The sequence below is a fragment of the Xenopus laevis genome, chromosome 2S, assembly GCF_017654675.1.
Source record: "Xenopus laevis strain J_2021 chromosome 2S, Xenopus_laevis_v10.1, whole genome shotgun sequence".
Lineage (NCBI taxonomy): Eukaryota > Metazoa > Chordata > Amphibia > Anura > Pipidae > Xenopus > Xenopus laevis.
In genome coordinates, this window is record NC_054374.1 from 7,848,803 (window position 1) to 7,874,687 (window position 25,885).

General features: G+C 38.0%; 1 protein-coding gene across 1 annotated transcript in view; it reads right to left on the bottom strand.

Annotated features, from left to right (window-relative positions):
- The window catches only part of mospd2.S (motile sperm domain containing 2 S homeolog), a 62,060-nt gene extending 53,888 nt beyond the window's left edge, over positions 1 to 8,172 (bottom strand). The window contains 1 exon segment of the mRNA NM_001095457.1: positions 8,150 to 8,172. Coding sequence (NP_001088926.1) covers positions 8,150 to 8,158 — 9 coding nt within the window. The 5' untranslated portion in view covers positions 8,159 to 8,172.
- Positions 8,173 to 25,885: the final 17,713 nt, after the last annotated feature.

Below are 25,885 nucleotides of genomic sequence, written 5' to 3' on the forward strand. Positions count from 1 at the left end.
CAAGCCACTCATGAGCACCAAGAATAGAAAGGCTACATTGGACTTTTGCTAAAAAAAAAAAAATCATCTTAAAAAGCCAGCACAACTCAGGAAAAACATTCTTTGGACAGATGAAACCAAGATCAACCTCTACCAGAATGATGGAAAGAAAAAAGTCTGGAGAAGGAACAGCTGATGATCCAAAGCATAGCACAGTTGTGTATAAAAGATTTGGGAGGCAGTGTGATGGCTTGGGGTGCATGGCTGCCAGTGGCACTGGGACACTAGTGTTTATCCATCATGTGACACAGGACAGAAGCACAAGAATGAATTGTGAGCTCTTCAGAGACACTGTCTGCTCAAATCCAGCTAAATGCACTCACATTGATTGGGAGGCGTCTCATAATGAGCCAAAACATAGAGCCAAAGCAACCCAGGAGTTTATTAAAGCAAAGAAGTGGAATATTGTAGAATGGCCAAGTCAGTCACCTGATCTGAACCCAATTGAGCTGCATTTCACTTGTTGAAGACTAAACTTGGGACAGAAAGGCCACAAACAAACAGCAAGTGAAAGCGGCTGCAGTAAAGGCCTGGCAGAGCATTAAACAGGAGCAAACCCAGAATCTGGTGATGTCCATGAGTTCAAGACTTCAGCCTGTCATTGCCAGCAAAGGGGTTTAAACCAAGTATTAGAAATTAACATTTTATTTTCAGTTTTTTAATTTGTCCAATTGCTTTTGAGACGCTATGAAGTGATTTTGTTAAAAAAAAGGCTTTAGTTCCTCACATTTTTATGCAATCTTTTTGTTCAACCCGCTGAATTAAAGCTGAAAGTCTGCAGTTCAACTGCATCTGAGTTGTTTATTATTGTGGTAATGAACAGAAGCAAAATTAGAAAAAAAGTTGTCTCTTTCCAAACATTTATGGACCTAACTGTACATAACATAACCTAGCTATTCTGTAAATCTGTAATCCACAAACATTACCTAGCAGGGTATTTTAAATCATCTAAACTAAAGTAGAATATATACAACAGGACAGGGAAAGGGCTAAAAATAACATATTTCATGCTGATGACTGTTGAAATTATATTCCAGTTTACAATTATGAACACAAACCACAGATACACATATGCCATGATTAAATCTGTTCTGCTCGAGCTGTGCAACTCTAATGTGTTGATATCCACGTGCTTTGTGTACACAGCTACTCTAACAACAGTGATAAATATAGAAAACAAGTTGGCAAGGAATGTAGGCACAACATAACTCCCATGACAATTAGATTAACTGCTGCAGGCAAATTTAGGCTTTAAAAAAAGATACAGTAAAGCTGGCCATAGACGCAAAGATCCGATCGTACGAATCAACGTACGAATCAACGTACGATCGGACTTTCCCATCTCCCAACCCGCCACTAACCATTCAGATCAAGTCTTACCATTCAGATCAAATAAAGTAGTTAAAGAACAGATCAGCCGATGTTCTGCCCCTGACAGCAATCGTACGATAGTTATGTCTGACAAAGCTGGTGACAGTCTCCCACTGAAAATCGTGCGATCGGCAATACACGCAGAGATATTATCGGCAGCCGACAGAAATTTTCTAACCTGTCCGATCGACCAAACGATCGATCTCCGCCGGACGAAAAATGTCGGGACTCTCCACACATGGTTCGAAAATTGTCCGATCGGATTGTTGAGTCTATGGCCAGCTTTAGTCACGCACACTTCAGTTTAAGGGCCATGGTACACAATGATTCTGGGTGGGTCGTTCCACGTGAGATAAAACACTTTTTATTGCATCCTAGTCATGCATATGCCAAGTGTGGGTATAGGAGGCTGCCACTGGAATATTCCAGGGGTTGTTTTCTGTAAGTGGGGCGAGCCGCTTAAAGGAAAACTATACCCCCAAACAATGTAGGTCTCTATAAAAATACATTGCATAAAACAGTCCATGTGTAAAACCCTGCTTCATGTAAATAAACCATTTTCATAATAATATATTGTTTTAGTAGTAAGTGCCATTGGGTAATACTAAATAGAAAATTCCCATTTTAAAGAATAAGGGCCGCCCCCTGGGATTGTAGGATTCACGGTGCACACAAACAAACCAAACATGTTAGGTCACATGAGCCAATTAACAGACAGAGTTGTGTCATTTGCTTCAACACTTCTTCCTGTTACAGTTAGAGCTGCAGTATTTCTGGTCAGTTGATCTCTTCATGTTACAGTTAGAGCTGCAGTATTTCTGGTCAGGTGATCCCTTCCTGCTACAGTTAGAGCTGCAGTATTTCTGGTCAGGTGATCTCTTCCTGTTACAGTTAGAGCTGCAGTATTTCTGGTCAGGTGATCTCTTCCTGTTACAGTTAGAGCTGCAGTATTTCTGGTCAGGTGATCTCTGAGGCAGCACACAGACCATCATGAAATGGTGGTTCAAGGCAAGAGATGTTTACTTAAATATATATTCCAGTTTGGTAATTTTCTTTAATGTCACTTAATATGATATAAACCATCTGTGGCTTAAATATTAATTTTTGGAGTAAAGTTTTCCTGCAAAAATCACTGCATCTATCATTGCCTTAAAGCACCAGTTAGACTTTTTAAGTTCAATCAGTTAATTAAAAGGCCAACATGTTCCCAGGGCCCAGATCTTGCTTTATCAGCTATTCCAACCAATGGCTTATCCCAAATCTTACCCTAACTCACCTTCAAAACAGGCATTTGTGAAGTATTGAATTTTGCAAATAAGCAGTCTCCATTTATTTTACAAAAAAGATAGTTAGTTTCAATACAAACGTGTAGAGCTGAACCATCAGATACACAGGTAGAAACAATAGAATTCTACCTGTATGTGACGATTCAGCACTAACAATGACCGATGTCCAGGTGCCTTCAAAGGTGCCCAATCAAAATTTTCCAGCCAGCCCGATCAATGAGCCGACTGATATCCAAGTCTTCTGCCCATATCGGTCAGCTCATCTCCCACCATTCATGGACTGAATAACATATAAAGATTTGTTTTGTATGGTATTATTGGTGCGTCTATGGCCACCTTTAGGGTCAGGTGCAGGTCATAGATTTTGAGACCCACTCATCACCTAATCATTACAATAATCTGAAGCAAGCAGTGTAATAAAATATGTATATTATAACTCTCCCCCTAAGAAAACCAAGCCTACATGAGAACCTTTGTTTGTAGTTCATAATAAAATATATATTTGATATATCTAAGCAAGCAGAGAAGGTATAGGTATGCCACCCACCCAAGCAAGTGATGAGATAGGCACTAGAGGCACTGTAACATTAAAAAAGACAAGAAAAATATTCCATTGCAACTTAGCTCTACGGAAGCTCCCATGCATGTTAATAAATACAAATATGCAGAATTATTTATTCTCATATGTTGTTGGCACTATTTCTCCTAATCTAATCTAAACTAATTCTGGTTGCTGTGGTCCAAATTCCCCTAGCAACCATGCATTGATTTGAATAAAAGCCTGGAATATGAATAGGAGAGGCCTGAATAGAAAGATGAGTAATACAAAGTAGCAATAAGAATATATTTGCATCCTTATAAAGCTTTGTTTTTTAGATGGAGTCAGTGAGCCCCATTTGAAAGCTGGAAAGAGTCAGAAGTAAAAGGCAAATCATTTAAAAAAAAACTATAAAAAATAAATAATAAAACTTAAAAATTTGTTTAGAACTGACCATTCTATAACATACTAAAAGTTAACTTAAAGCTGAACCTCCCCTCTCAGCACAAAGGTTTTAATAGTTCACAGAAATTGTCTTTTTCTGAGCACATGGCCAAAAATAGAAGGAACTTTTTCTCTTGGACATTCACTGTATCCTCAAAAATGCTAGATGCTTTGCAAATTTACAAATCAAACCACAAAAAAACAGTCCAGTGTGAAGTCACAAGATCTCCTACAATAATCTTTGAATTCGAGATCTTTCATCCTTTCATACTACCTCAGCACACTGTTGTATCAGCAGAATATATTCAGATAATGAGTAGATAGTGGCATAACTAGTTTGCCGGGCCCCACTGCAAAATTATTTTGCTCCTTGCCCCACTGTATACAGGTATGGGACCCGTTATCCACAATGCTCAGGACCTGTGGTTTTCCGGCTTAACTGATCTTTTTCGAAGTTTGGGTCTTTATACCTTAAGTCTACTAGAAAATCTTTTAAACATTAAATAAACCCAATAGGCTTGTTCTGCTTCCAATAAGGATTACTTATATACTGTATGCGCCAGATGCAGCTAAGCACCCAATTTACATATGAATATGAAGATGTTCATTCATCCATGTCATGGCAAATTCTTGGCTATCATCTTAGCCCCGTTGGGCGGCAATACAGTACATCATATCCAGAATGCCAAAGAGTTTGTAACCAAGATTCATGGCGTTACTCTAGAGGCAGAAGAAACAATGGGATCATAAGATGTCAATTCATTGTTCACATGTATGCCTACTACAGAGGCAATTGAGACTGTAAGAAATTGACTGCAGCAAGATAACACCCTCAGCAGCAGAACGAAGCTCAGTCCTAACCAAGTATATTTGTTGCTAGATTTGTGCCTTAACACCACATACTTCAAATACAAAGACCTTTTTTATAGACAGAAACATGGCTGTGCATTGGGTTCTCTGGTCTCTCCCATTGTAGCAAACTTGTACATGGAGGAAGTGGAAAGGAGGGCCTTACTTAAATTCCAGGGAACTACACCAAGTCACTGGTCCAGATATGTGGATGACACTTGGGTTAAAATCAGATCCAATGAAGTGGCGGCCTTTACAGAACACATTAACTCAGTGGACAATAACATCAAGTTCACAAGGGAAGATGTCCACTGGAACAAACTTGCCTTTTTTGGACTGTTTGATATGCATCCAAGAGGGGGGTAATTTGAAAACGTAAGTATACAGGAAACCCACTCATACAGATCAATATCTGTTGTTCGATTTCCAACATCAGCTGGAACACAAACTGGGTGTCATTAAAACTATGCACCACAGGGCAGAATGTGTGGCAACTGATACAGAGTCCAAAGACAAAGAGCAAAAACATCTTAGAGGAGCTTTGAAAGCGTGTGGCTACCCAGACTGGACCTTTGTCAAAACAGCAGCAACCAAGCCCAACAGGAACACCAAAAGAAATAACCGCCCGGAGACACATAGTAGGCGAAACATAGTCATCCCATGTATAGCTGGAGTGTTGGAGAAACTCAGGAGGATTTTCAACAAACACCACGTCCCTGTATTTTTCAAACCTAGCAACACACTGAGACAAAAACTGGTACACCCAAAGGATCCAACGACTAAGAAAAACAAAGCAATGTGGTATACGCAGTCCAGTGTAGTGAGGAGTGCACAGATCTATACATTGGGGAGACAAAACAACTGTTCACCAAGCGAATGGCACAGCATAAGAGGGCAAACTGTACAGGCAAGACTCCGCTGTCTTTCTACAGTGGAAGAAAGACTGCAAATATTATAGTATGCACCAGTGTGCAGTGTATGAAATAAATAGTGTACAATGCACAATTAAAATGTGCAATCCATAAGTGCTCAACCCAGCCACTTGCCTTCTAGGCCTACTTGACTCCCTGGCGCCCAGAATATACACCAGACACATATGACTGCTCCTGTTTTATGTCAAAAAAGTGGTTGCCCTGCACTGGATGGACCCATTGCCACAGACATTCAACCTATGGATTGTGCTAGTCAACTCACAACTGGAATTGTACAAACTCCCCTACCTAGCCAGATGCCCAAAGAAATTTTAAAACATATGGACTCCATTAGTGATGTGTGGGTTGGGATTTCCCCGACCTGCACCTGACCCTAACCCGCCCTCCCTTGGCCTGCACCCACACTTCAGAGTTGCTTTTATAGACCCGCGCCGACCCGCAGATGATGTCACAAAAGGGATGGGGCGAGCAGGCGCAGCATCTATTAAAGACGAACCCAAAAGTCGGCATTTGACGGTGATGGGCAGGGAGAGCAGGAGAAGAGCTCAACCCGCACCCACCCGCGAAGAAGTGTGCAAGGTCGGCCCCGAACCCGGTTGGCCTGCACATCACTAGACTCCATGGCTCAAATAGCCAGAGACAGGCATTGATGAAAATATTTTTTACAGTCTATCACCCTACACAGTGGCATAACTAGATGTTACTGAGCCCCACAGCAAATTAATTTTAGGGCCCCTTTCATATTAAAAGGATGTCTTATTTTACCAATATATATTGAAATCTCTCATTAGTTAGGGCCTCGTGGGGCCTCCTATAACTGCTGGGGCCCCCTGTAGCTTCTGCTTCCTCTGTAGTTATGCCCCTGACCCTAAGAATATTTTGAGAAACAGTATCACCTGGTGACAACACTTGAATGAAAACAATCGCTTACCCTGCCCAACCAGTAAATAATTTTGGTGCCACACTATGCTGCCCCAATTAAGACATGTGTAATTAAATTATGCAATTATGTCATTTTACAGACTGGAAATTCCTGAAATCTTTTTGCTGCGTCTTTCCACACATTCTTAATTAAACCTTTACTTCTGTAGCCATGTGGCAATATATTTAGAATCCTTATAAGCACTAGTACAATGTTACGTATAGATACATTTCCTTGTGAGATATGATTTAGTTATGATAAGAATCTGCCAGTGCTAGGTCTAAACACCTATAGGATTATGACCAGTATATTAGTATCTAAAATAAACTGTATTTTGGCTATTAAGTCACTTGTTTCTTGACTGACAATACTGAAATGTTGCTGGCGGTTACACAAGACAGCACTCTCCTGGTGGGTATACATTACTGTGACTATATTCTGCTTCTATCCTATAAAGCCAGCGATACAAAAACAGAGCCAATTTTTTGGATACACATTATGTGATCATATTATTTGTGTTTAAGTTGGGGAATGGACTATCACTGTCAAGAATGAACCCAGACAAAAAGAAACAAGGCTCCCTATACACCCTGCTAGTTCTAAAATCAACACCAACATGTCACTTAAGGGGGTGGTGGTTTCAATTAATTTAAATTCCTTCTCTTTATGGCTATTTAGTGTAGAAGTGAGCAAAAATGCTTACAAGTGTGTGCGCCAGTAAATCTCTTATTAAGTTAGTCAATAAATCCTCTGTCACTTCTTGCTTTGGGACTAGTAAAGCACTTATATCAGCAAAGCACAGCTATATATATATATATATATATATATATATATATATATATATATATATATATATATATAAAAACGAAAGAGCAATAGTCTGCACTCATAGGTCTTGTGATGAAAAAAAGTAATTTGTTCAACTTTAGGAGCCAAAACGCTGAATACATTTATTTTTTTCATCACAAGACCTATGAGTGAGGACTTTTGCTGTTTCGTTATTCTAAATATATATATAGCGACCCTCTTCCGACTTCTTCTTTCTTCAAATTTCCCGGGGCAGACGCATGCGCAGTAGAACGAAATAGACGACTTTTTAGTTAAAGTTCCGCTTTTCGTTCTGCTGCGCATGTGCAGCCGCACAAAGAAGCGGAAGCCAGAAGAGAATCACTCCGTGGTGCTCACTGGTATAACCCCGGGCCGGTGCAGTTTTCTGCTGATAGGAGCACCAGCCTCTGATAGGAGCACCAGCCTCTGATAGGAGCACCAGCCTGGAGTTTCAGGTAAGTCAATACATTCATTTGGGGTGCCTAACATGTGGTACCCCCAAATGCTGCAAGCCTTTCCTTCTCCTTTAACACATTTCTACGATCAGTTTATCCTATGACTAGTTCTACCAGGCTCTGCCACAGTTTAATCTAGATCTGCTTCCACTGGGCATTAGCACATTTTAAATATCAGTTTCTCCTATAACTGGATCCACTGGCAGTGCCACATTGTTATAATCACTTCCCTCTCTCTCTGATTCCACTGGCAGTGCCACATTGTTATACTCAATCCATTCTATGGCTGGATCTTCTGGGCACTGCCACTATTCATACAGCTGTATTAGTAATGGCACTGAGGCAGATCTGTACAATACATATACTGTATATAGATATATAAATAGATATATGTGGAAGATGAGACAGATGCTGCCAGTAGCCGGGTGACAGCCGCCTGCACAATATGGTACAAATGTCCCAGTCCCAGCGGGTCTCACACTCACCTCAGCCATCTCCACACACCGCTTCTTTCATCCAGCAATGCCCACTTCTTCCGGACTCCCTGACGTCACTGTAAACGTCACAGCAGGAACACGCCTCCTCCACTTAACGCAGACTCCTCCCTTTGAGTGTTACCCGAAGGGGTATAACGTAGGGAAGTGAGGCACAGACTGGCGGGAGGGTGAGGAGGAGCGGGAAGAGCCGGCGCAAATAGTCAGTGAGGCGCTACTATATTTCCTGCCCTATATTGATAGGTGCGGGCTCTTATTTCCCAGAGTTCCTTGCGGTGGTCGAATCAGCGGGAATTCTGATTTTTTTTCCTGTAGTAACTAATGTTCGGCGGCCGATAGCTGCTGTGACCAGTGAGAAACTGAACTCCCGCCAGAAATAGGCCACGCCCACCCAGATTTATTATCTCTGTCATAAACTGTGTGATACACTAAGAATGTGCTTCCTTGGGAGTTGTTCTAGCTTTACAATAAAAGACTATGTATTGGGGGGTTTAATATGCAGCAACTCCCAGCAGGAAATCATTGTTTTATAACTTATGAAGTAACATTTTATAGTAAGCGGCTAACAGGGCCTTATCCTTGTTTGTTTGTTTACACCTGTTTGCAGTATTGAGTTCATGGACTTTTTTACATTTACTTTTGACAAGTAAAGGGATTGTTCACCGTTAAATTATTATTTAGTAAGGGTTACTTCACACGAGGAGATTCGGGGAGATTTTGTACCTGAAAAAGTCTTAGAAAAACTGAACTGTTCGAGTCAAAACCTTTAGGGTTAAGTTCACACGAGGAGATTCTGGGAGATTTTGTCGCCTGGTGACTAATCGCCTTGACTTCTGGGCAACAATCTCGCCTTGTGTGTTCCCATCCGCTATAATGAAAAGTCGCCTGCGTGTTCCTTGTGAGGCAACTTCTAGCGACTTCAGAAAACGCAGCGCCGGATGTGCTTTAGCGCAGGCGACTTTTCATTCAAGAATTAGCCATTTTATAACGTACTAAAAGTTAACTTAAAGGTAAATCGTGCCTTTAACTTTTTATTCATCTGGAGCCAAGTTTAAAATCCGGCATTTGGAGCAGAGGCTTTCCTGTCCTGCCTTCCATAGCACCTGAATGATGTAAGTTAGTTTCCAGCTTTCAACTGGGGTCACTTAGGGGCAATCCTGGCCCCTCCACTGCCTTAGGCCTTAGGCAGTTTGCTGCTGCTGTAGCCCTCCCCTGCTAAAGGGATACTGTCATGGGAAAAAAAAATTTTCAAAATGAATCAGTTAATAGTGCTGCTCCAGCAGAATTCTGCACTGAAATCCATTTTTCAAAAGATCAAACAGATTTTTTTATATTCAATTTTGAAATCTGACATGGGGCTAGACATATTGTCAATTTCCCAGCTGCCCCAAGTCATGTGACTTGTGCCTGCACTTTAGGAGAGAAATGCTTTTTGGCAGGCTGCTGTTTTTCCTTCTCAATGTAACTGAATGTGTCTCAGTGAGACATGGATTTTACTATTGAGTGTTGTTCTTAGATCTACCAGGCAGCTGTTATCTTGTGTTAGGGAGCTGCTATCTGGTTACCTTCCCATTGTTCTTTTGTTTGGCTGCTGGGGGGGAAAAAGGGAGGGGGTGATATCACTCCAACTTGCAGTACAGCAGTAAAGAGTGATTGAAGTTTATCAGAGCACAAGTCACATGACTTGGGGCAGCTAGGAAATTGACAATATGTCTAGCCCCATGTCAGATTTCAAAATTGAATATAAAAAAATCTGTTTGCTCTTGTGAGAAATGGATTTCAGTGCAGAATTCTGCTGGAGCAGCACTATTAACTGATTCATTTTGAAAAAAATGTTTTTTCCCATGACAGTATCCCTTAACTCAACTTTATGCGCTGAAGGGGGTCCACAACGTCAACGGAGGAGTCCAGGAGGCTAGCGCAGAGAGCGCAAGTGTGCATTACAATGTTCTAATAATTTTCAAATTATTACTTATTTAAATCACCTTACAGGTACAGTATGTGTATTGCATCATCAGATGTTGATTATATCTGGGTGTAGCTAAAATATTTTTTTCAAGTATACAAAGTGACCCAACATTTATTTGTAATAGAAGGCGTGCACTCTCTTCATCAGAAATTAGTAATGTGGTTCTGCAGGTTCTGCTTGTTTTTTTTTTTTTTTACTAAAAATATATCTTGACTAATAATTATTAATGACAATTTAAAATGCTGGAATTCAATTCATTCTTTTATAATATCGATAATAATATAATAGTATTACATGTGAGAGTGGAATAAATGCTTTATTAAGTTACATTAGAACCCCCATTTTATGTTTTTCAGGGCACCAGAAAATAACAGTGTAACCTTTGGGAAATGCAAAATCAGGGAAATGCATTATGCAGTGTATTGGTGGGACCATAAAAATGAGGGAAAATGTTAAATCCGGGTATGTAACATAGAGGGTGTGTCAATCCAAAAACAATTAGAATATTGAATATTTCAGTTTTCTCTTTTATTAAACATGGCACCCATCTACCATTGTACAGGTGTATCCTCTACTGCACTTTGCTTAACATTTCTAATGTTTCATGTTTTTTTAATTAGCACAGAAACGCATAATGAAGAAATAATGGAATAATAATGGAATCAGAACTGTACCTTATGGAGAATAATCAACAGATTATTTCTTACAATGGAGACCTCCTTATTTTTCAGATCCTTAATAGTTTCCCAGCGAAAAGAACACTTTGTTTTTCTTTAGGAAAAACAAAACAAAAATCTTTGGCACCTCAAATGGCAGAAGAAATAACAAGTATATTTGATGTTGGTGGTGCGCTTCAGGGTACTGCGTTTGTTTTGTATTCCAGAGAAAGCAGAGAAGTATGAGACATCGGTTGCTGCAGTGAGTAATAAACAGCTGATTTGGATACAAAATGGAATCCCAAAAAAGTTTGCCAGCTTCCATTTGAGAATCCCTGCAAGCTGTAGCTTCAACACAGCGGGGAATTTGTTGTTTATTATTTCCTTTGCTTCTGGAGATGTATCTGCAATACAGAAAGATGGCTTTAAAGGGATTCTGTCACAATTTTTATGGTATAGTTTTTATTTTCTAAATTACACTGTTTGCACTGCAAATAATTCACTTTACCATATAAAATGTCATTCCTGAACCAGCAAGTGTATTTTTTTTAATTTATAATATTGGTGTGTAGGTGCATCTCAGGTCATTTTTCCTGGCCATGTGCTTTCAGAAAGAGCCACCACTTTAGGATGGAACTGCTTTCTGGCTCACTGTTGTTTCTCCTACTCAATGTAACTGAATGTGTCGCAGTGGGACCTGGATTTTTACAATTAAGTGCTGTTCTTTGATCTACCAGGGAGCTGTTATCTTGTGTTAGGGAGCTGCTATCTGGTTACCTTCCCATTGTTTTGTTGTTAGGCTGCTGAGGGGGGGTGATATCACTCCAACTTGCAGTACAGCAGTAAAGAGTGACTGAAGTTTATCAAAGAGATAATGGCAAAACTCGCACACCCAGGCCTTAAAAGCTCCGCCAGGTGCTCAGTTGCTTGGAAGGATCGGCACCCTCCTCAATCAACAGAAAAAGAAAGCAATGGCACTCACAGCATATTCAAGCAGGATAAACCTTGCGTATGTTTATTTGCACACGATGCAACGTTTCGGGGTGGTCCCCTTTGTCAAGCATATTACAATTGTTCAGTGAAAAACTTTTAACACCACACATTCACAGTGATTGGTCGATTACAAAATTGATTAATTAGACGTGTGACATCACATTAAAGAGAAAGCAGCACAATTTAAAAAGGTAGCCAAAATTCGAATAAATATCATGCATTAATACAAATTGAAACGCAAAAACAATATACAGTGAACGTGAAAAAGTGAAGTAAAAATGTTATAGTACATAAAAACTTTTCTACAATCTCATAAAAAATCCAGGGTAATAACAACAGTATCCATTCTATTAACTCATCAAGCGATCTTGCAGATACAAAATTGTTACAAAACAGTAGCGGAATATTAAGCTACTATGTCAGCAATTATAACTGACTATACTTTGTTGCTTTTTCATTTATTCTCTTACCCTACAGGAAGGGGATGCAAAAGGAAAATCTGACCCTGCAGAGGATTGATGGGGCAGCTTGTCTTGATTATCTGAAAAATAATAAAACATACAAATAAACTCATAGGTAACAGGACATACTGAAGTCCTCATTTAACCCTTTAGGGTGCCTTGTCTGCAATAGCCAGATCCAATAACATTCACGTTGTAATAAACTTTTAAAAACATTAAAAAAAAGTTTATTACAACGTGAATGTTATTGGATCTGGCTATTGCAGACAAGGCACCCTAAAGGGTTAAATGAGGACTTCAGTATGTCCTGTTACCTATGAGTTTATTTGTATGTTTTATTATTTTTCAGATAATCAAGACAAGCTGCCCCATCAATCCTCTGCAGGGTCAGATTTTCCTTTTGCATCCCCTTCCTGTAGGGTAAGAGAATAAATGAAAAAGCAACAAAGTATAGTCAGTTATAATTGCTGACATAGTAGCTTAATATTCCGCTACTGTTTTGTAACAATTTTGTATCTGCAAGATCGCTTGATGAGTTAATAGAATGGATACTGTTGTTATTACCCTGGATTTTTTATGAGATTGTAGAAAAGTTTTTATGTACTATAACATTTTTACTTCACTTTTTCACGTTCACTGTATATTGTTTTTGCGTTTCAATTTGTATTAATGCATGATATTTATTCGAATTTTGGCTACCTTTTTAAATTGTGCTGCTTTCTCTTTAATGTGATGTCACACGTCTAATTAATCAATTTTGTAATCGACCAATCACTGTGAATGTGTGGTGTTAAAAGTTTTTCACTGAACAATTGTAATATGCTTGACAAAGGGGACCACCCCGAAACGTTGCATCGTGTGCAAATAAACATACGCAAGGTTTATCCTGCTTGAATATGCTGTGAGTGCCATTGCTTTCTTTTTCTGTTGAAGTTTATCAAAGCACAAGTCACTTGACTAGGGGCAGCTGGGAAACTGACAATGTCTAGCCCCATGTCATTTTTAAAAATTAAATATTAAAAAAAACATGTTTGCTCTTTTGAGAAACGGATTTCAGTGCAGAATTATGCTGGAGTAGCACCATTAACTGATGCGTTTTAAAAAAAAACATGTTTTCCCCTGACAGTATCCCTTTAAGTTAGTTACCTGAGAACATGGCTTTATTTCTGCAAAGCATGTCAGTATTGGTCAAAATCTGTAAACTTCAGTTTCAGTGCTATCATAGCTTACACAACTATTTACAATCATTATATATGTATTTTATTGCTGTGTTTAGTTAAGGTTGATAATTTGTTTGTTGTGACTGTTCAGGAGAAGTCTTATCAGTACCCAGAGTAGTGTTGTTGGGTCTAATATTGTATTAGCAACTGTTTCTCCAAGATTGTCAGTTTTTGGGAGGCTTTAACCAGTGGCATGTGCTTCTGTGTTTCCATAGGATTTGACAAATTACAAAATCGGGAGCTTTATTTTTATGACTTGAGGAAATGTCACACAAGCACAAGTTTTTGTTCTTTTTTCCTCTTGGTTTTTATTCCAAAGTTCTTAAATCTGTTTTCCGAATCCTCACACTGCCTGACTTTAGAATAGTAAATCATTTTGGATACTAGCAATTGCTATTGGGAAACCTCAAGGCAAACATACAAGAATAAGGACAGCTTGATTGTATAAATTACATAGATGGGTGTATATCAATCATTGCTTTCTCTTCTTCATGAACTCAAAGGGGTAAGGCTTATGTACTTTTATCTTTTTATTGTGTACAAGCCCCTTTAAACCATGCCTGTCAACTGAAGATGCCTTTCTCTTGATTTGCCTCACCCACACACCCCATTAGGTCCCTTCTTCCCCCTACCTCATCACAAAATGCCGGCTTGACTTCATCACCTTGGCTTTCTATTGGCCAGGACTATGCATATTTTAATCGAGGACTAAATTGGCTTCAACGGTGCATGGATCACCAACAGAGAGCCTTTTGTCATCAAGTCGGGGTAAAGAAGCCCATTACGTGATTCAGGACCTGTGAAGTGAGAAATGCCTCTGCAGGGAACCAAAGTGATAAACAAGAAATTTCTTCTGCATAAACGTATACTCTGAATTGATAGGCAGAGACAAACCCAGTGATTGGTTCATTACCAAACTATATTGATCATAATATCACACAAAACTGGATCATTTTTACTTTGGGCAATTCGTAGTAATCAATTTCAGCTCAGAATAGATTGCTTTTTTCTAATTTTCATTTACTCTTTTTCATATTTCATAAGGGAAATAAGAGATGCAGTGATTAGATACTGCTCAATCCATTTATTATCCTCTCTAGGGCACCATATCCATTATTTGTCACAGTCCTATCTCAATACACAAGTTTACTTTCTTGCTTCTCTGTGTCCCAAGTGGGATGCTCATAGCAACCACATTTTCATCTAACGTTAAAAGAATCCTATCTACGTTTTTATACAACGTATCTCAGTTTTTCCAAGATGTGTTTGTGAAGAACAAATGACTCCATCAGACTAAACACTTCAGTTATATTTGCGTTACAGATAGCTGCAACTTGGCAGAAAGTCCATACTGTTCTCATGGATGATTTTCTTGGCAGAGACACCGATCAAATACTCTTGCTGTTTAAATGACTATGAAGATTTTCATTCATCCAGGTCATAGTATATCTAGTATAGGTCAATCTAAAAACAACTGGACTTGCTGAGTAATCAATGAAGAGTATTCTCTCTAAAATGAATGGCAATATGACTATGAAGATTTTCATTCATCCAGGTCATAGTATATCTAGTATAGGTCAATCTAAAAAATTATCTGCCACTGCCATATTAGCTTGGTGTGACATCACTTCCTGTGAGAGTATTCCTGCTCACTTATAGCTCTGGGCTCAGATTAAAGAAGGGAGGGGAGGAGGGAGGGGGGTTAAAGGGAGAGAGGAGCAAAGTGAGCATGCTCAAGCCCTAGTCTGATACAGAAGCCCATGAGTACACAATAGAAGGAAAGAAATGTGCTGTTTCTTTAGTAAACCCCCAACCTAATGTTGCTGAGTCCTCTATCTAGTGTGTTTATATAGACCTTTCTGCTAAAGCTTACTTAGTTTTAGCCTTTCTCTAATTTAAAAGATTACTGAGCAATTTGAGCTTATATTTTGTACAGGTATGGGATCCGGAAACCCATTGTCCAGAAAGCTCAGAATTTCAGAAAGGCCATCTTCCATAGACTCCATTATAATCAAATAATCCAATTCTTTAAAAAGGATATCCTTTTTCACTGTAATAATAAAACAGTACCTTGTACTTGATCCAAACTAAGATATATAATAAATACTTATTGGAAGCAAAACCAGCCTGTTGGGTTTTTTTAATGTTTACCTGATTTTCTAGTAGACTTAAGGTATAAAGATCCAAATTATCCGGAAAACTCCAGGTCCCAAGCATTCTGGATAGCAGGTCCCATACCTGTACTGGATCAAAGAACAGTCCAGCTCTCCCCAGTTATCAAATGCTGGAGTTGAAACTGGCCATTGGTAAGGTCTAGTTCTGTCAAAGGAGAACCAACTGCAGAGAATCAGCTCCTTCATCATGGATGGTGTTTCTGAGGATTCCTCAGGAAGGCAGAGCTGTTCCCCATATGGAAATGATTTGGGAAACACAGTGACTGCTGTCAAAGAACTATCCTAGCTCCTGGCACTTATTAACACAAGTTGTGTGTTGCTGCTGCATGCCAGGAGGAGAAATCAACCTGACAGCTTAGTTAAAAGCGAGAGGCTGACAGTACCATACGGGAGAATTTCTTTAAGCACCGAAGAAGTTTTAAAAGTGAAGCACACAGTAAATATATTTGAACACTGTCAAGGTAAATTCATAACACTTCTAAATTATTTACCAAGCCTGGGACACAAAGCCATTTTATTTCTCTTTTTCCACTGGTTCAATTCAAACTTTTGAACAAAAGACAAGGAGGCAAGGGAATAAACAACAGTTGCCATAAGCGACTTGAGGCCTAATTAAATATTTCGGGATAGTTCTTATATCACCATAGTAATGTTTAAATACTTTTATGCCTAAAATATTAATGCTTTTATTCTTAAGTTACTTTATTATTATTACTACTATTATTTAACTCAACATTTTTAGACTTGCAAGAACACAGGTAAAGTAGGGTTTGGCTTTGATTTAACAAGGTCTCACTCTCAACGATGTACCTGACAGGTGTGCTCAGAAGAGCCTGTGTTATTGAAGAGGTTCTTATTTTTGCCTATTTCCTTCTTTTACTTTTTGTTTTCTCTGAATTGCACCATCCTGCTTTATTTCCTGCACCCCTTGAAGAGGAATAGAATTGAAATGGTGTAGGCATAAAATACCTACAATATGCCTGTCAAAGGAACAGTTCTGTGTAAAAATAAAAATTGTATAATGTATAAAGGCTGGAGTGACTGGGTGTTGAACATAACTTCCTGCTTTTTAGCTCTCTAACTCTTAGTAAGTCAGCGACTTGAAGGGGGGGCACATGAGACATAACTGTTCATTGAGTTTCCAATTGATCCTTAGATTCAAAAGCAACAGTTATGACCCATGGTCCACCCACTTAAGTCTCTGATTGGTTACTGCCTGGTAACCAATCAGTGGAAACCAAGAGAACTGCAAAGCAGGAAGTAGTGTTCTGGCTATTATGTTAGACATCCAGTCACTCCAGCCTTTATACATTACATTTTTGGCTAACTAACTATTAGAAACATTTTGCACAGCCTATCTACTTACCCAGTTTTTATTTTTATACTGAACAATTCCTTTAAGAACTGACCCATTGTAAGAAGCTTACTGGTGCTCGCGCCAGTGTTTGTCCTGTGAACATGCGCAAACTTCTGCATCGGTCCCTTCAACCCGGAAGAAGCAACACGGTGCACAAAATGATGCGATGTCGAAGGGCATGTTGTTATGTGCCAAAAGATCATTATTTAAACATTCCTTACTGTCAGACTGACGCTCGGACATACTTCGTGGCTGTGATAAGTAAGTTGCTTATATTTATATTCTTGGATTTTTGACTCTGCCTGTTCCTGGACTTTGCCTTTCTTAACCCCTGTCTTATTTCTGAACCTGTTGTTATTGACCTCTGCCTGTTCCTAGACTTGCTTTACTAAACCCCTGGCTTGGACCTTCTGGACTTGTTAACCTCTTTACTCCTGGTGAACCTTGCCAACTTCTGCCTGTCTAAGAATCGCTGTCCATTCCAATTCCTGCCTTGTCTTTGACTCCACTCCTGAGTGCAGGTGAATCAACGCGTCATGGCATTGGGCTATCATACCTCATCCTCACTGGTTTCCTCTTGTTCCAATCTGAGGGGATATTAGTTCCGTTTCCAAGTTCCGGTAATCTTGACACCCACAGTGGTGCCGGGTGAAAAAAAGCAAAGTTGTCATTTACATTTTTTAATGACTTTTTTTGTCTTGTTCCTGAATTTTTTTTTTCCAAAATGTATTGGAAGCAAACAGTAAGTATTTTTGGGAATGGTATAATTTTAAGGAGATGACTAACCATTGTGTCTCCAAGTATGCTGATCATGTTTTACATTGTGGTTGCAACAAGCCACAAATATGATTTTTAAAGTGATATTGACAGCACCAAACAAAAGGACACGTTCAGTTCTGTTGCATTGTGTCTGTTGCCATGAATAAAAGCCAATGAGAGTTTATTTTATTCACTGCCTGTATTAAATTATCAGTTAGGAAGCATAAGAAAAGAATAAATGCTCTTCAACTAAGCTTTGCCTTCATGCTGTACAGGTTGATGTACTTCCCAAATACTCCAATGAAAAGAGAGGAGACTGACACAATAGCCAGAGAGGCATGCGATAATGTATCCCCATACCGTTAAATATAACAGCACAATATTGCAAACTGTTGTGAAAAAGTGCTGTTGTCCGGGTCACTGAACTCCAAGGTGACCTCAAAAATGTATATACAGGTATGGGATCCGTTATCTGGAAATCCGTTATCCAGAAAGTTCCGAATTACGGAGTTGCCGTCTCCCGTAGACTCCATTATAATCAAATAATTAAAATTTTAAATTTTTCTCTATAATAAAAAAACAGTACTTTTTACTTGATCCCAACTAAGATATAATTAATCCTTATTGGAAGCCAAACCAGCCTATTGGGTTTATTTAATGTTTATATGATTTTCTAGTAGACTATGAAGGTATGAAAATCCAAATTACGGAAAGGCCCATTATCTGGAAAACCCCAGATCCCAAACATTCTGGTCAACAGGTCCCATACCTGGATATGTGTTTCATTATCTCTAAGAATACATGTTTTTTTTGTGTTTGAGTGTGCAGGTATTTTCACAAGATTATGTTTGGCTTCTGCATTTAAAGTGTCTTTACATTAAATGATTTGAATTCACACTGAGGGGAAGATATTATCCATTGCTTTGTCACCCATGGGAAAGTCAATTCCCTATAATCAAGCATCCCATAAGTTGTCCTTAATGGGACTAAATAAGGTCTTAGCAGACTGTAATGGTAATAATAAATGAGGAAATTAGTTGACCTACGATTAATCTACTCTAGTGAGGGCGACTAATCTCCTCCGAATGTTACCCCAGCTTCTAAAGAGCAAATTGCAGCTGGGGAAACATACTTGGTGCAAAGTTGCCTGAAGTCTCCTTCAAAAAAACCTTTTGGGCTACTGCCCCAAACGACATGTCATGCACATCAAGATATTGCCCTTTATTAATAGGATTATAGGTTCATGGTAGGGGAGGGTAATTCTTCCCCTTTACCAATCAAGGTTAAGGCCCCATCTAGGATATTCAGTGCAATTTTGATATTGTTATCTATTAAAATAACGTCCTAAGAAGTGCACTAAGTGGTGAGAACATTTCTAATGATGTTTCTCACAGCTTATATCCCAGCATTGTATTTGTGCCTAAAGAAACAGATATTATTTGGTGGCGTGCACCAGAAATGGAACACTCCCAGCTGAAGATTTTCTGTGCAAAAGTTTCAAACTTCTTCAATTTTGTCCATTTTGCTGCATCAGATGCAATTATGGGGAAAAGAAGAGCATTCTGGGTAAAATTGCTCATAGCTGGGAGATAAATGCAGTATAACATATTAAAAAGGGGTTGTTCACCTTTGAGTAACTTTTAGTATGATGCAGAGAGTGATATTCTGAGACAATTTGCAATTGGTTTTACTTTTTTATTATTTGTGGTTTTTGAATGATTTGGTTTTATATTTGGCAGCTCTCCACTTTGCAATGTATAGTATTGTGATTGCTAGGGTACAAATTCCCTAGTAACCATGCATTGATTTGAATAAGATACTGGATTATGAATAGTTGAAGGCCTAAATAGAAAGATGAGTACAGGTATGGGACCTGTTATCCAGAAAGCTCGGGACCTGGGGTTTTCCGGATAACTCCATTTTAGATCTTCATATCTTAAATCTACTAGAAAATCAAATAAACATTAAATAAACCCAATAGGCTGGTTTTGCTTCTAATAAGGATTAATTATATGTTAGTTGGGATCAAGTACAAGTTACTGTTTTATTATTACAGAGAAAAAGGAAATTATTTTCAAAAATTTGGATTATTTGGATAACATGGAGTCTATGGGAGAGGGCCGTTTCATAATTCGGTGCTTTCTGGATAATGGGTTTCTGGATAATGGACCCCATACCTGTAATAAAAAGTAGCAATAACAATGAATTTGTAGCCATACAGAGCATTTGTTGGGGGGGCAGTAAAACCCTTTTGAAAACTGCAAAGAGTCAGAAGATAAGGGCAAATAATGAAAAACTGTAAAAAAATAAATAATGAAGACCTACTGAAAAGTTGCTTAGATTTGGGCATTTTATAATATACTAAGGGGATTATTTATTAAACAAAATAGAGTACTCCAGCACACGTAATCTGCTCAAGGGTTATTATCCGTGTTTAATGTCAAGCCAAACAGGTTACAAAGTTTCGGGGCGTACCCCTTCGTCAGGTGATTATTTATTAAAGTCTGAGTGCCAAAAAACTTTTTACAATACAGTTTTACTATAAAATATGAAGAATTTTTAGTGGAAAAAAAAACTTGAATTTTTTGAGATTTACCCAGAGGATGGAAAAAGTTTTTTTGTTTTTTTGGCCGAATATGTCCATTTTCGATCTAATAGGGCCATATTCAGCTGAATTTGAATCGTACGAATTGAAGTAATAGCGCATTCAATCAAATTTGAATCAAAGTTTTTCCCCAAAAAATTCAAATTTTTCAGAGTCTACCAATTCCCATAGGCTACAACAGCAATTTGCCAGGTTTTAGATGGCAAATTGTCGAAGTCTAATTTTTAAATAGACAGTACATGATAAATTTCGATATTCTAAATTTTTTAAATTCTAATCAAATTTTGACGCTTCCCTAGTCAAGGTACACTAAAAAAGATCGAAATTTGAATTTTTTTAATCGTAAATTCACCTCCACCTTTGATAAATCTGCCCCTAAGTGTTTGAACCTTTATTTTCTACAATCAATGTGGAAAATGTTTCTCTTTTTTCATATGTAAGGTAACCTTGCTATCAAAATACTTTACTGGAATCAATTACAACACAAACAGTGCATAACCAAAGTTAAATTCATGTACGTGTGACATCCATTATCTAGAAACCCGTTATCCAGAGAGCTCCGAATTACAGAATAATATTATATATATATATAGTATGCTTGTATTTAGCCATAAGCAGGATGAAATAAGTCTATAAAGGGTTACTTCCATTCCATTTTTAGGAAAAGTACCTGTTCTGCTAGGATTTATTAATACACCTTACTGAATTAAATGTTGTCTTGCCCTTTAGAATACATTAATGCCTGTCCTGTCTCTGTGGGTTAAAGTACAATCTGCCAAATGGATACATCATTGTTCATTAAGTGACATTATCCAAAACTAGTCTTATGCCCTTGCATAAAAAGCAAAGATTTAGGATATTCCTGCCAACTTACATTAGCTCATTAGATACAGAATTGGCCCCTGCAAGTTTAAATTAGAAAGCTCAATTAAATTACATTGGCTTTCAGGTAGTTTTATAAAATATAACCTCACCTTCAACTTTTTGCTAAGATTTTTGCTAATTGGCTTCAAAAAGTTGGTTACCTGCCCTTAGCATGTCCCAGTTAGACATATGACTGCGGAAATATTATGCTCAAGTACATTTTGTGATGTGTAGCAATTTGTATAATAGGTTATAAAATAAAAAGGGAAAAATGTTCCTGAGTTATTATATCTCTATAAAGTCTAGTTATTGTGTATATCAACAGACTGGGGCGTACAATACATGATAAGATCTGCTCAACTAGCAAGGAAGCCAGTTGAGAAGATCTTTACCTCTTTTGATCCCCAACATGTTGGGTCAAATCTGTATGATCTGACCATTTGGTCCTCTGGCCAACAATCAGATCATAATGGTGACTAGTGATGGGTGAATTTCTCCCGTTTCGCTTTGTCTAAAAATTCGCAAATTTCCTGAAAAATTCGCGAAATGACGAAAAATTCATGGAAAAGGTCGAAATCGGAAAGTTCATGAAAAAATTGTGCAAATCGAACGTTTTCACGAAAAAATTGTGCAAATCGAACGTTTTCACTAAAATCGAGCACTTTGAAGATATTCACCAAAAATTTCTAAATTCAAACGTTTTCAGATAAAAATCGCGCAATTTGAAAGTTTTCACAAAAAAATCGAATGTTTTTGCGAAAAAAAACGTGCATTTCGAACGTTTTCACAAAAAATTGTGCAATTCGAAAGTTTTTTCACAAAAAATCTAGCAATTCAAACGTTTTCTCTGACAATTTGAACGTTTTCACTAAATATTTGAGCAATTTGAACGTTTTCACAAATAAATCTAGCAATTCAAACGTTTTCACTAAAAAATCGAGCGATTCAAACATTTTCAATAAAATCAAGCAATTCGAACGTTTTCGCGAAAAAATCCAGCAATTCGAACGTTTTCACTAAAAATTTGATAAATTCGAAAGTTTTCACACAAAAAATCTAGCAATTCAAACGTTTTCACAGACAAATCGAGCAATTTGAATGTTTTCACAGAAAAATCGAGCAATTTGAACGTTTTCACTAAAAAATCAAGCAATTAAAACATTTTCTATAAAATTGAGCAATTCGAACATTTTCACAAAATTTTTTTAAATTCAAACGTTTTCAGAAAAAAACGAGCAATTCGAACGTTTTCACAAAAAAAATAGAGAAATTCTAACGTTTTCACTAAAAATTTGATAAATTCGAAAGTTTTCACACAAAGAATCTAGCAATTCGAATGTTTTCACAGACAAATCGAGCAATTTCTTAACTTGGCCATTTCTTAATTTGGAGCTTTCCGGATAATGGGTTTCTGGATAACGGATCCCGTTCCTGTACTTTCATAAATGAAGGGTTTACCTAAGTGTGCCTTCATCCAATGCAATGCTAACCCCCTACCTAAATATAATTATATTAATTTGTCTTCATTAACATTGTCACAGTATATCGTTATGTAGTTGTCACCCAGCGCAGTATTATTATAATACGTTGCTGCATTAATAATATATAATTTTATTATAAATTGCCGTGTGGGCTCCCTCTTGCAAATCAATGAATAAAGCAAAGAGTAAACATAAAACCTGAAAATATAATAAACGAGACACAGTGGATTCGCCCGCTTTCTCCTTCAAAGTGGCTGTTTATATGCGTCACACACAGAAATAATGACGCCCTGAAGAAATTGATCACTTTTAATAACAATGACTACAGTGCTTTCATTATGATTTGAAAATGAGCTTTACCCTGTTATAGCCTTCCATGATTCAACTCTAATAAATGTTCTTTATTTATTTGACTCCAAGGGAATAAAGTAGAACTACAAAGAAAACTTTTAATAAATATAATGGCAGCAATGCATTCTGTTTGATGCTGCTAAGAGGCTGTTAAATGCTACTTTGATTCTATATACCCATATCAGCTTCTACAAGGTGTCATGTGGGCAATTCTTTTTTTTGAAAAAGGGCTCGCTTTGAGTGGGTGGCATTTATACTAGGGATGCACCGAATCCACTATTTTGGATTCAGCCAAACCCATTTGGCGGAATGCCAAACCAAATCCTAATTTGCATATGCAAATTAAAAGGTGGGAAGGGGAAAACCTTTTTTACTTCCTTGTTTTGAGACAAAAAGTCACGTGATTTGCCTCCCCGCCCATAATTTGCATATGTAAATTAGGATTTGGTTCGGCCAGGGAGAAGGATTCGGCCGAATCCTGCTGAAAAAGACTGAATTCTGAACTGAATCCTGGATTCGTTGCATCTCTAATTTATACCCACAAATTCGTGGGAACCTGGAGCTTTTTAAACTGTATCTGTTTATTCAAGACTAGGGATAAATAATGGGGAAATAATATCAACAAATTCTTTCATTAGTCAAAAGGTTTGTGGCTGAGATTACATAAACTCTGCACACTAGACTGTACTGAAAGGCGGCTCCCTTTATTTCCTGATTATTCTATACATATTCATACTCTGGTGGTCCAGTCTTGGAGAGGAGTAGACCCCCTATGTGGCTACTAAAGCAAATAAAGTTCTGTCTTGTATAAAAAAGGGCATTAACTTTATAGGTCCCTGGTGAGGCCTCATCTGGAGTATGGAGGCAGTTTTGGACTCCAGTCCTTAAGAGGGATATAAATGAACTGGAGAGAGTGCAGAGACTAAGTGCAACTAAATTGGTTAGAGGGAGGGAAGAGTTAAATTATGAGGGGAGACTGTCAAGGTTGGGGTTGTTTTCTCTGGAAAAAAGGCGCTTGTGAGGGGACATGATTAGACTTTACAAGTACATTAGAGGACATTATAGACAAATAGCAGGGGACCTTTTTACCCATAAAGTGGATCACGTACCAGAGGCCTCCCTTCAGACTAGAAGAAAAGCAACGTAGGGGGTTCTTCACCGAGAGGACAGTGAGGTTGTGGAATGCCCAATGGACGGATAATGTGATGGATGATTCTGTTAATTCTTTTAAGAGTGGCTTGGATGATTTCTTGGACAGACATAATATCAAAGGCTATTGTGATACTAAACTCTATAGTTAGTATAGATATGGGTATATATCATTTATGTGAGAGTAGGGAGGGGTGTGTGTATGGGGCTGGGTTTTCATTTGGAGGGGTTGGACTTGATGGACTTGGTCTTTTTTCAAACCAATTTAACTATGTAACTATGTAATTGCAGCCTGTCAGATTTCATTACAGAATAGCAATATCTGCTCATTATATTGGGTTCCACTGCTCAGGGCAAAACTGTAATCAAGATCTATACTTTGGTCAGAATTTCCAATTATTGTGTTTGGAAAGGGTCCTGTGCTCCTGTCATGGTGATGGATAGCTAGTTCCTAACTATGATCCAAAAGTGTCCAATAAGAAACCCTCACAATAACAATCTGGTTTAATTGAGTTTAACTCGGTTGGTGTTACCACTTGAAAAAATTATTTTTTGATACTAACTTCTAAAACTATCCTTCCTCCAGGCAGGGAAAACATATCATCCATCAAAGGAAAGCAATGATTTATCACTAGAGCTTCACATATTTATTGAGAACCTGTAGGAAATTTGTAGTCTTGAACTACTTAATGCGGTTTCAAAAATATCAACATCTTATCAGTACTGTTTCCCTAATTTCTTCCACCTCACATAAGCCAAGGTACCGCATTGAAATAACTATCATCCATCACTGGAATTAGAAGATGTAGGAAAATGATATAAACCTTCCCTAACTCAGTGCAATAGATTAACAGTAATGAATTTACTTTTATTCCTAAAAGGGGGTGTGGATTTAGGTACTCCACTGGCTCCAGTGCGGTTCCAGAGACGCCATCCCTCCTCTCCATGCAGGTCCATAACACATACAAGAGCCTCTTATTAAGGGGCAGATTTGTTAAGGTTCGAATTGTAAATTCAAGTTCAAATTTATGAGTTGGATTTTTGGTCAAAGTTCACAAATTTGAGTTTGGAATATTCAGATTCCAGATTTATCATGCCTAGATCCTGGGAACAACTCAAATTCGACTATTCACCACCTTCATGTAGAAGTCAATGGCGGAGGTCCAGTGACCCATTTGAAGATGTTCATAGCCTCTATTCGAGTTTAGTCAAATTCTATTCTAAAACAATTCGAGTTTTTGGTTCGATAATATTTGTTCGAGTTTTAGATATTCCAGTTTTTTCCAACACACAACATTGATGTCTATACTCTAGTAATGCGCCAAATACTAGTATTTGGCCAAATGCAAGAAATTGTTGTTGCAGATTTCTTTTCTTCTGTAATGATCCCCATTGTCTTCTATACTGTTATTGAAGAATTTAAATTGGTATTAGAACTCAGACAAACCTGTTGACTTTAGATTATGGTCAAAGCCCAAAATGGCAGATTCGATGAAGCCTGTGTATTTACATAACTTTATACTAATTAATAACAGCATTTTGGTGTGGGTATTATCATCTATGGCTCTGACATGTGAAATTATATTTTAATTTAGTATTGTTCCTGGAAATATCTTCAGATGACGCCTCATATCAGATACTTCAATTTACATTTTCTTTCCACTGTTTTCATTTGCTATAACTACCTA